The sequence below is a fragment of the Neovison vison genome, chromosome 13 (assembly GCF_020171115.1).
Source record: "Neovison vison isolate M4711 chromosome 13, ASM_NN_V1, whole genome shotgun sequence".
Lineage (NCBI taxonomy): Eukaryota > Metazoa > Chordata > Mammalia > Carnivora > Mustelidae > Neogale > Neogale vison.
In genome coordinates, this window is record NC_058103.1 from 62,578,741 (window position 1) to 62,591,660 (window position 12,920).

Sequence of the window (12,920 nt, forward strand, 5' to 3'; positions counted from 1 at the left end):
CATTCTACAGATGAGGAAACAAAGGCTCAGAGAGATTAAGAAATTTGCTCATGGACATAGCTGGTAGCTGGCAGAGCAAGGATTCAAACCCAGGAAGTCTGACTACAGAGCCTATACTAAAGACACTCTGCTCCTCTGGGAATGAAAATGTCAGAAATGGTCTATTACGGGCAGAAAATTCCTACACCAAAGGTGAATGTGATATTTGAAAAGATTTGGAGGCAATTATCAAAGTGTGTATTTCTTTTTAAAGTCTATTATGAGAAATAGCCATTTGTAAGTTTTAAAGCCCTGTATTTAAGAAACAAATGAAAATACCAAGTGAACATGTTTTATTTGATGCCATGTGAGTACATTTCTTTTAATTGGAATTTGTCCGCTTTTTTTTGTCATGGGACTGGACTATTGATATTCAACTAGCAGAATTTTTTATATAGCATTAGTCATAAAATATTAGTTTATTTGTACACTATGCCTAAACATAGCAATCTCAGCATTGAAAGCTAAACATATTAATCTGAAGTCTGAACGGTAGGAGTCTTCTGACAATAATCTAAAAAACTGTAATAAAATAAGTATGTATTTGTAATCTATGTAAAATAATTTTTAATTTTTTATGTTATAAAATTATAATATGTAATATATATTATTTAAAAACATATTTTTTTCTTTTATGAGCTATAATAAGGATTGCCACAATTAAGGTTGCCTTTCCATGTAATGTATACAATGACTAACACTGATATACAATATATAGAAAACTTAAGGGACTAAGTCCTAAGTTCTCATCACAAAGAAATTTTTTTGACTCTTTTTCTTCTTTATGTTGTACCTACATAAGAAGATGGGTGTTAGCTGAACCTGTTATGGTAACCATTTCACAATATATGTAAATCAAGCCATCACACTGTAACCTTATACAGTGATGTATGTCAATTATTTTTCAAAAAAAACTAGAAAAAAAGTCATTTATCTCACTGTCATATATCATTATTTCAGAGCAAGATAATCCATTGTTTAACGCAGTAAGAAAAAAAATTGCAGAAAATCAAGAGACACACATCAACTGAAGGATTTCATACTTCCTGCATTTCCTATGAAATGGAGTGTCAAGATATTTTCAGGTATTTCTTGAACCACTTCTGCCAGAAATGAAATTTTGGGACCCCCTTAATTGATTCCCCAAAGTCAAAAGTTATGGGTTCATGAATATATCCAATAACAACTCTTACCTCTTTTGGGTCATTGTAGAAGAAATTTCTCTTCTTCAGTTATAAAATCATAAAAAGCAAGCAAGCATGTTTCCCAGCCTATGCAGATAGGCAGACATTGCATGTTCTCCTTACTTGACGCAGAGAGGCAACCATTCTCTGGAAAATGGCTCACAAAACTTGAGCATGTGTTGCTAAAAAATATACCATAGTCACAGGATATTACTCCCTTCCGCTTTCCTTGAAAAGGAAAAGCCTTTACACCCCAGTGTCAGGGGAGTCTCCGGACTCAGGAAGATTTTCTCAGCTTCAGGCTCATCAAAATTATCCCTGTTACAGGCAGGTACTGCTGTGTAATTACTTGAGTATTGTGCCATTTAGATCCAACTGCTACCAAGAAATGCATTGTTTTAGGCTGAGAGAACCCTGTAAGCCAAGTGAAGCTAAAAAAATAAATGTTTTTGAAGTGATAATTTCAAATGGATAGAGAAGAGTAATGAGAAAACTGCAGAGTAGCACAGGCATGCCAAACTCAAAAGAACTTGTGTGGCACCGCATGAGTATTATCAAAGGAAATGTGCCGTAATTACCAGCTTACAAGGTGTATTTTCCTCTTAAAAGTATCTGAAAATTACCTCATACTAATATACCCATATCACACTAAGAGGTCAGTAAAAATGGCCTAGATTCTCGGGTTAGCAACTACCCAACACTGAGCACAAATACTTACCTACCCCTAAATGCAAAGAGTGGGAAAAAAACCATCACAGTAAAATTTCACATCCCATCTATAACTACTTAACATAACCCACAGACTACAGAACTATCTAGGAGCTAAATTTAAAATTACCCACCCCCCGCAATGAGATACAAATTCAACATTCCTGTAATTTGTGACTCAAAAGCCAAGAAGATATTAGGTTTTAATGCAATAGATTAATGTTGGGAATATGGCAATTGGATTTTAGAACAGAATTTTTGGAAGATGACAACTCCATTTCAAATCCAGTGTGAATGCAAGCAATGAACATTATCTAGATTGGAGCTGTGATGATGGATTTCTAGTTTTGGATATAACTTCTTTGGCTTTATTAATAATTATTTCTAGATTTTAAGGAAGATCAAAACTTATGTACATTTTGTTGTTATTTAGCCATGATTTTCACTGACACTTTTATTACAGCTTATCCAAATTCCTTGGTTACTTTTCTCATACAAACTGTAAAATACTTGATTTGATCACATATCCAACATCAAGTTAAAATTCCTTTGCATTTATTTTAAATGCTTTGTTCCATTTTTTTACTGAAATATTTGTATGTTCTAGAGCTATATGTAAAAAAATACAATTTTATTTTTATATTATGGTTTACTTTTTAAATCCTCTACATTCACTGAAATAAATCAATATTATATTAATTTTACCGAACAAATATGCATGATGAGAATTTAGTTCTAGTAAATTTCCTGCTTTTCTTGCCTTCTGTATGTAGGTATTTATTCACAATATCGTATTTCTTTTTAGCTATAGGGCACTATAGTTCTATTCAAGATGAGTACATTACTGCCTATCAGATCTAGGAAATCTTCTCATTAAAATATACTGATTTTGAACAAAATAATGATTATGCAACACACTTTGAAATCATTTTTACTACATATAAAAAGTGTTTCGTTTTTTCCAAAACACCCCTCCATAAAATTGCAATGCATTGTGTATACTTACCTTATATCTCATATGGCAGCAAATATGGTACTTCCAGAAGAATACGGACATCCATCACATTAAATTGCCTATGAATTTGCCCTATGCTAGTACCATAGTTCATTGAAACTAATTTCTGAGTTTTTGTTTTATGATTATATAAACATTGAAAGCTTAGGAATTACACCTAATTTTATGTTGGTAGATATTTAATTAATATTATAATAAAATTCAGGAAGGGGGTGCCTGTGTGGCTTAGTCATTAAGCATCTGCTTTTGGCTCAGGTCATGATCCCAAGGTCCTGGGACAGAGCCCGATATCGTGCTCCCTGCTCAGCGGGGAACCTGCTTCTCCCTCTCCCACTCCCCCTGCTTGTGTTCCCTCTCTCACTGGATCTCTCTCCATCAAATAAATAAATAAAAATCTTTAAAAAGATTAAATAAAATAAGATTCAGGAAGAATCCAATGTTACACAATATTAGATCTAGCTAGTGGTCTAAGCTGGGGCTGTAACAGGTATCAAAAAGCTTAGCAACCAATTTTAACAACAGTGAAAAAAGGAAATTTGGTCAAATTATTTGATTTTGGTATATGGTACTTACACTGTTAAACATCAGTACTTTGACAAAAACTGTGAGGTTGGAAGGATAGCTTTTGTAACTAAAGATGTCAGATTGAGCAATTAATGCGGTCAGAATTTGAGCAAGCATCTCCAATTCCCTCATCTTATAGAAAAGAGATATGGAAGCTGAACTAGGAGTTCTGGTGTCCTTTGCCACTGTAATTTTTGCTTCTGAAAAATATAATTTGCAACAGACACAAAAACACTTAAAAAAAACAATGACTGAGCCATCAAGTTTGGCCAAGAGTCCCCTTTCCTTCTTTGGTCAAAGTGAAAAGTGGTACCCCGAGGATAGAAATCACAGAAATGCTTGCCCAGTAAAGGTGGTATCCATCAATTTAATTAGAAACTAATTTGGAAAACAATATTTTCTCATTGACACATTTCTATAGCTGGACCTTATGTCATTTCTGCAGAACACAAGATACATAATTTATAATAGGGTATACAGTGTTCTATAGGGATATGCTAAATTTTTAGCTGGTAAAAATAATTTAGTGGGATATAAAGTCATTGCCCAAGTAAACAAGAAAATCTGTTGCATTCCTTATGTCATTTCTTTTTTTTTAAATGTCATTACTTTTTAAAGATACTTTGGCCTTATAAGACCTTTTTATTAAATTATCTGAGTTATAAAAAATTAATACTATAAAAACCAGCTATTTCACTATTACAAATCAATCCTTTGCCAAAGATCAATTCATTATAACTCAAAATACACTACTACATGATATCTATTGTCTTCATGATGTCAATAATAAGTATAATAGTTATTCTAGTATTTTTAATTAATTCCATAATTTATTTAAAAGTCACTTTTCTAAATGAAATATGTAGCAATCCAGAGTAACCAGCAACCTAGTCCACCTTGTCACTGTCTCATTATCTTTAATATGTAATTGTGACAGCCTAATATATGCAATTATTTTCCCACTAGGAAGTCAATAAGTTAACTATCACCAAAGAACATCAGTTTCATCAAGCAGATTTTTTTGGTGTGTAAGAAACAACAAAATTGGCTTTTCAAAAAAACCAAATATTGCCACTAAGGCTTCAAATATATGAGGTTAAAAAATGGGAGCTATATACAAAACATTATATTATAAACTAAATTCACAATTTCAATTTTAAATGGCAGGCTTGAGATTTTTCTATGGCAAAATTAACGTAATTATTCTAGGTAAACAAAAATGCCTACTACTAATGGTTAAGTTATTCTACCATATTTCTGATTAAAGGTAGACTCCAAGCCCAGCATGGAGCCCAACACAGGGCTTGAACTCAAGACACTGAGAGCAAGAATCAGAAGAGGCTTAACTGAGCTATCCAGGCACCTTATAAGACTAGTTTTAAGTGACATACAGCCATTGGGTTTTCTCTCTGCCTTTTAATGTGATCCACTGACATATTTAAATTATAAAGGAAGTTAACAACCCCTTAATTTATAACGAGTTTGAAGTTTATTTTACAGCACTTTTATTGAGACATCATGTAACTACTGACCAGGACTGTTTACAAATGCAGTGCTTGGCCTTTGAGACAATTAAAAAGTTTTAAGTACTAAATTTTACATCATGATTTGTTTAACTTAAGAAGTATTATGATGGTGAAAACTAACAGAAGAAAATCTAAAGCAAAAATATAATGATTTCCACAAAAACTATATATTCCTCCCTCATATCAAAGGGAGGGAAGTAGGAAGTAAAGAAGAAGAAAAGGAGAGAGGGAAAAAATAGGTAAGAAGAGAAAGAAAAACGGCAAGACAGGCAAGAAAAATACTTTTTTTTTCCTGTTTGCAAAAAGGAGGGAAACTCTGAGGTCTCAGCAAATAATGTAATCAACTGAGTCAGTTTATATTAAGGCATCTTCTTTACATATTATTGAATCCCATCATGCCTTTCATATTGCCAGCAGCACCCTGTTGAAATTGCCTCATCATTGACTGAAGTCCTGCCATACCACCTAGAGTAAAAATAGAGTAAAATCAGGTAATTATTAGGTGGCACTTGAAACATGTATTATTCTTACCAAATAGGTACTTTAACTTCTAAAAAATTTACTGGGATCTGATTACGATTTGGTCATCAGACTTAAAGAACATGCCAATTAAAAATCTGTATTATTAACCAGCATCCTTATCTATAAAACTGAAAAAAAAAAAACCTACCTCATCAAGTTAGAAGGAATAAATAAGATAATATACGAAAAGATCTTAGAACAGTACCTGTCACACAGCAGGGAGTCAATAATTCTAAACAAAAGAATTTTTTCTGGCAAGTCCAAAAGAGTCTTGTTGTAAATAGTAACCAATTCTGGGGAGTGGAGGAGTTGTTTCATAGAAGTTACAGGAAGAAAAGAATTCACCATTTATTACACATCTATATGCCCTGAGCTGAACTAAATGCTTTCACATATATTAGCTCACTTAATTGTCACAATTTCCTGATGAGATATTATCTGTGATTTTACAAAAGAGGAAAATAAGGTTCAGAAAGTTTAAGGAATTCTCCATAGGTCACACAGCAAAAGTATAACTGGGTTTCAAAATCCTTATATAATTTCAAAGTCTCATCATTGAAAATATCCAGATTCCAAACTAGGGCAAAAGGTCACTGGAACAAACATTAACAGATGATGATGAAGTACCTTGCTCAAAAATCACACAGATGGCAGCAGAAGAGGGAATAAAACCTAATTTATATAGCACTATTACAACCATTCAACTTAGAATTCAGATGACTATTTCCCTCAAATCATATATCTTCTGAACAGATGTTTATAATATCACAACAGAAGGCTTATTAAAACTCAACCTTTATAAATTAAACTGTGTATTATAAACTGGCAACAATTTTGTATTTACCCATGTGATGAAGAACTCTTGGATCCATCATTTTGGCCATTTGTTGATTCAGTTTTGCCATCTGTGACTGACTCACATTCTTTGACATATCACCACCTGGGGGGGAAAAAAAAGGTTTTGAGGAGAATGCAATATAATCAGTATTGTAGAAAGTTTAATGAATTGAGGAAAATTTTTTAAAAATCACCTACAACCATACTACCCTTACACATTATTTCTATTTGTACATATTCTCTTCTAATCTTTATCTCAAATACATACATATTTTTGGGAAAGAACAAGGGAAATTATATACTAAGGGGCATTTAAAGGATTTTTTAAAGGGCTATGATTTTTGTTATTACAGAACTGTATCCAGTGATTCTTGACAGTAAGCTACAACAATGTTTAAAAGTCATATGGGAGAATGGCAAACAAAAACCTGACTTTATAGATAAGGGTTCACAGGGAAAGAGCCTGGGTTGCTGGTAAATTAATATAAAAGAATATGACTGAGAGAACATGAAGGTTTGCATATCTAAGAAGCTATTAAAAATAATGGAAAAGCTTCAGAGAATGGAAAAACAAATAATGCAAATCCATTTACCAATGAATTTCCACACACTTAACTGAAAACTCCACAGTAAAAAAGGAAGCCAGTAAAAGAGATGCACTCTGAGGAAGAACCGATAAGAGCATCCCCTTTAGAGAAAAGCTGCTGTGGTCTCAAGAGACAGGAAGCAAAAGAGATCACCGATTCAACAACAATGAGTAAGTAGAGGGGCTTCAAGCAAAATTATCTCAAAGGAACATTAATTCTGGTACTTCTCAAGTGCATTATGAAAATGAACATGAAAGCTGGCTCATCTGAATAAATTATATGAATTAAGAAATATGAATAAAATATTTTTATAAAACATGGTAAAATCTGTGAAAAATTTTTCATGATTAATACATCAGTGTAAGATGTGACTTCTGTATCCATTGGTAAATTGTCATAAGTGTTTGTTTCTGAAGACTTAAAACTTGTAAGAAATATTAAGAACTTGGTGTAACAAGAATTTGTGTTACATCCACTGCCCATTCATCTTGATTGATTAGATAAGTGGATCTACTATAGTTCTAGCAAGAATAGTCAGCTATCTCTCTAAAATAAATAAATCTATTTATTTATTTATTTATTTAAAAAGCTTTTAAAAAGCAGTGCCAGGGTAGCGTTATGCGTCCAACTTGGTTTCAGCTCAGCTCAAAGTCATCAGATTGGGTTCTCTGCTTAGAGCAGTGTCTGCTTGAGATTCTCTCTTCCTCTCCCTCTGCACCCCCCCCCCGCACATGTGTTCTCTTTCTCTCTCTCTTATTTTTTTTTAAAGATTTTATTTATTTATTTGAGAAACAGCAAGAGAGAGAAAGAGGGAGAAAGCATGAGCAGAGGAGGGGCAGGTAGAGAGGGAGAGGCAGACTCCCTGCTGAGCAGGGAGCCAGATGTAGGGCTCGATCCCAGGACCCTCGAATCATGATTTAAGCTGAAGGTAGATGCTTAACTGACTGAGCCACCCAGATGCCCCTCTCTTTCTCCCTCTAAAATAAGTAAAAAACTTTAAAAAAATAGGGTTATTTGGTGGGGCGCCTGGGTGGCTCAGGGTGTTAAGCTGCTGCCTTCGGCTCAGGTCATGATCTCAGGGTCCTGGGATTGAGTCCCGCATCGGGCTCTCTGCTCAGCAGGGGGCCTGCTTCCCTTTCTCTCTCTCTGCCTGCCTCTCTGCCTACTTGTGATCTCTCTCTGTCAAATAAATAAAGAAAATCTTAAAAAAAAATAGGGTTATTTGGGAAAGATGTTAAACTCACATGTGTTTAAATAATCACTATTTGAAATAGCATGTGATATGAGGAATTATAACCAATCTTAAACATGTTTGTCTAACTTTTCTCCCTGTCACAAAAAAACAAAATAACATAGGGTCACCTGGGTGGCTCAGCTGGTTAAGCCACACACTCTTGATTGATTTCAGCTCAGGTCATGATTTCGGGGTCATGAGCTCGAGCCCCACATCGGGCTCTGCACACAGCAGGGAGTCTACTTGAGATTTTCTCTCTCCCTCTGTTCCTCCCCTAACTCATGTGTTTACATGCTCCCCCGCTCTCTCAAATACATACATAAATAAATAAGTAAAATCTTTAAAAAAAAGAAAATAGCATATAGCAAGCAAAGAAAATAAGAAAAGTTATCAAAGACAGAAGGGAAAAAATATAAATACTCATCCTTTTTAGTAAGCTATTCAGTGGTATTGCTTCATTTGGAGATTATCTAATCAGTGTGTTTTGAAATAATAAATTCACTTTAGTAGTGTTTGTAATACAGAAAAAAAAATTTTAAGAGAGGGCTAGGACAATTAGAAAAGTAAACTTATCTTTTGACCTTACACACTACACAGCAAAATAAATTTAAGATGAGATAAAAAGTTAGAAACATAAAAAATAACACCCAAACAAGTAGAAAATGTAGGTGGGTATTTTATCAGCACGGGGAAGGTTTTTCCGAGCATAACAGAAATAAAAGAAAATGATAAATAGTCTTGGCTACATTAAAAATAAAAGCTTCCATTCACTAAAAAATACAAATAAAAATAAAAGGGGACTCGAAGAGATTATGCTGAGTGAAGTAAGTCAAGCAGAGAGAGTCAATTATCATATGGTTTCATTTATTTGTGGAGCATAACAAATAGCATGGAGGACAAGGAGAGTAGAAGAGGAGAAGGGAGTTGAGGGAAATTGGAAGGGGAGGTGAACCATGAGAGAAAATGGACTCTGAAAAACAATCTGAGGGTTTTGAAGGGGAGGGGGGTGGGAGTTTGGGGGAACCAGGTGGTGGGTATTAGAGAGGGCACAGATTGCATGGAGCACTGGGTGTGGTGCAAAAACAATGAATACTGTTAAGCTGAAAATAAATTTAAAAAATTAAAAAAAAAAAAAGGCAAATGAACAGCAGGTAAAATACTTGCAGACCTAAACCAAGGATTTTCAAGAGTTACTACAAAGCAACGGGGTGGGGGAGGGGGGGAATGAGACAAATGAACAAGGAACCTAAGGGGTGATTCACAAAGGGAATCCAAACTAATAAATGTATAAAGAGATGTTAAACTTGAGTCGTAATCTAAAAAACACCTACAGAAAGAAACATTTGATCATTAAATTGGAAACATTAAATTATTACAAAATTCATTCAGCGTCTACTATGTAATCTGATTAAACAGACAAAACCCCTGGCTTCCCAGAAGACTACACAGGAACTAATGCCAGAACTGATACTAATACAGAAGCAGATAAGCCAGCCTAAATATCCACTGCACAAAACAAAGATACAAGCATAACCTGAAGAATATTCAGTGATTAAAAGCTATGTTCTAAAGAATATTTGGCAATATAGAAAAATAAGTCATGATGCTTCAGAAGAAAGCATTAGTTACATACAGTCCCATTTGCAATGGGACCCATAGGATTCTCTGGGGAGATAAGATAATGGGTGTTTTAAGTTTCTTTCATATACTTTCGTATTCTGTCTAAATTTTCTTTAATATGTATTACATCTTCATAAAAACAAAATCATTAAGTTTGTTTTTTAATTAGTGTTTATGACCTTGAATCTGAAAACAGAGAAATCACAGATCACATTCAAGAAGTTCTAGCATTGGTGGTTCAGTGGTAGAATTCTCGCCTGCCAAGAAGTTCTTAACTAGAACATGAAATTCAGCAATATGTTTCCCAATATTGGCAGTAATCCCCAGCTTTAATTTTAGTGTTTCAGCTTCTTTCTTTACTTTCACTATGTTAACTAATGAGAAGTCTGTTATTTTTCTTACCTTTGAAAAGTCCTTTGATACCGCCCATCTTTTTTACCATCTGTGCAAATTTGGTGTATTGTGTCAAAAGTTCTTGAACATCTCTTGTTGACACACCTGATCCTCTTGCTACTCTTTGAATTCTTCCTGGTTGCTTACTAAAAACCTTGGCACCATCAGTACTGTCAAGTTCTGTAGACAAAGATTAATTACTTTCATTTACATACACTTAAAATTCATTATTAAAACAGTTATATACAAATACCATACACACACAAAAATAAAATGGTAAAACCACCACCTGATTTAACAAATGTTATCACCTGTCATGTTTGCATCTGATTTTTTTTAAATTTTATTTATTTATTTGACAGAGAAAGAGAGATCATAAGTAGACAGAGAGGCAGGCAGAGAGAGAGAGAGGGAAGCAGGTTTCCTGCCCAGGACCCTGAGATCATGACCTGAGCCAAAGGCAGAGGCTTAACCCATTGAGCCACTCAGGTGCCCCTGCATCTGATTTTTAAACATTAAACATAAACTATGTTTGTATTCAAAAGAACATCTATAATATTTATTAAGCTACAAAAACAATAAAAAGTACACATGTACTCACTCCACCATTTAAGTAAAATAGAACATCTGAAAACCTTTAAAACCCATGTCCACCTTTTCCATATCTTATATCCAACTGCCCCTCAGAGCATACTAGAAGTATAAGGTATATTTCAAAAAAGAAAAGTGCTTGCTTTACCTCTAAATAACTATTAACATTTAAATAATAAATTTAGGCATCTAAGCAACAGAAATAGGTAGGTTCTATCATCAACAGTATAATGGTAATCTTTTCCATATAATTACTACTAGTATTTTAATCCTTTCTGTGACATAGTGAGTTAATTCCCCCCAGTGTTTTTATAACTCTTAGAATATGAGGTGCATTTCTTCTGGCTTTCACTGCATACAATCTCAGGAATGCAAGACTTTAGTCTAAGTTTCTATTATATCTGCATTCTCTCTACAACATCCCCCAATAAATGGTCATCTAGCCTCAGTCCTAATGTGCCCAGATGACCCACTATCTAGTATCTAAAATACAGTAATCTATGCCATTCTATCATACCTGTAATTATGGAAAATCTTTTCACATATTAAAATAAAACAAATTTGCCTGGCACCTCTTCCTATTTGCATACATGTCTCCTTGCCAGGCACAAAGAATGAGGCTTTCAAATATTTGAGAGCTACCAAGTCTCTGGTGAATTTCCTCTAGGTTACAAATTCCCAAATCTTTTGACTGTTTCTCTTATAACATGGTTTAGAACTCCATTTATTATTTTTTAAAAAGATTTTATTTTTATTTGATGGAGGAAAAAAGAGGGAGAGAGAAAGAAAGTGCAAGCAAGGGGGAGCAGCAGAGGGAGAGGGAGCAGCCTCCCCACCGAGCAAGGAGTCCAACATAGGGCTCGATCCCAGCACCCTGGGATCATGACCTGAGCTGAAGGCAGATGCTTACCAACTAAGCCACCAAGGTGCCCCTAGAACTCCATTTATTATCCTGATTTCCTAATATTTTCTAATTTGTCTATGCCCTTTAAGCATATAGTCCAGAAGTGAACTGAAATCCAGTACAATGTAAATAAGGAACCCATTATCTCATAATAAATTTACAGCCATTAAAACCTAAATCCATCTCATAAATACAGCTTTTAAGCCACACCTTCACTATAAAATATTTAGGAAATATGTATTCTAACAGCTAAAGTGGAATGAAGGGAAAGAAGACAAGCTATGACAGCACATCATGGTAAGTCGTTATGACAGAATTAAACAAAAGTCAGAAGGGGACATAATTTAAAGAAGAAAGGAAGTCAGGAAGGTTCCATGCTGATGGTTCTTCTTTAACTGAGTAGTTCTAAAGGACAAATAGGAGTTCAATAAGAAAAAGAAGCAAGGGACATTCTATGAAGCAGAACATGGGATTTCTAGAATAAAAATAGTTTTGAGTAGAAGAAATGAAGCTTGGATAAGAGCTGAGATTTTAAGAAGTTGAAAAAGTAGGTAAGGACAAGATTATAACAGGATCTGTATGCCAGGCTTAGGAGTTTGGAATTCATTATGACAACAATAAAAAGTCACTGAAAGAGTCTGACCCTAGAATTTTTCTTTAAAGATTTTATTATTTATTTATTTGAGAGAGAGCAAGCGAGAGCATACGAGTTCTCTAGCAGGGGGAGGGGCAGAGGGAGAGAGGGAATCTTAAGCAGGCTCCACACCCAGCAAAGAGCCCAACATAGGGCTCAATCTCATGACCCCAAGATCATGACCTGAGCAGAAACCAAGTCAGATGCTCAACCAAATGAGCCACCCAAGCGCCCCGATCCCAGAATTTTTTGTTTAGAAAGGCCATTATTGTGGCAGTGAGGAAGACAAATTGGAAAGTGAAGTGATAAAATCGAAAGGTACATGTTAGGAAGCTACTATATAACAATCTAGGTTGAGAAATGATGAGTGTATGAACCAACTTAGAAACAAAGGAAAGAGGGAAGATATGAGAACTATTTAGGAAGTGGAACTCACTAAACCTAAGGTAATGTTGAGGTTCCTGTATTCCAGTAGAAGTGGTAAAATACTAATAGAAGTAAACTGTGATAAGTTAAATATATATGCATATTATAATATCAGGCAGTTCAATATGTATGCATA

General features: G+C 34.5%; 1 protein-coding gene across 2 annotated transcripts in view; it reads right to left on the bottom strand.

Annotated features, from left to right (window-relative positions):
• Window positions 1-4,998: 4,998 nt before the first annotated feature.
• SRP54 (signal recognition particle 54) overlaps window positions 4,999-12,920 on the bottom strand; it is a 41,933-nt gene continuing 34,011 nt past the window's right edge. For both annotated transcript variants that reach the window (XM_044231431.1, XM_044231432.1), the window contains exons 14-16: window positions 10,239-10,409; window positions 6,403-6,498; window positions 4,999-5,501 (exon numbers count right to left, since the gene is read on the bottom strand). In XM_044231431.1, coding sequence (XP_044087366.1) covers window positions 5,410-5,501; window positions 6,403-6,498; window positions 10,239-10,409 — 359 coding nt within the window. In that variant the 3' untranslated portion in view covers window positions 4,999-5,409. The remainder of the gene's footprint in view (window positions 5,502-6,402; window positions 6,499-10,238; window positions 10,410-12,920) is intronic.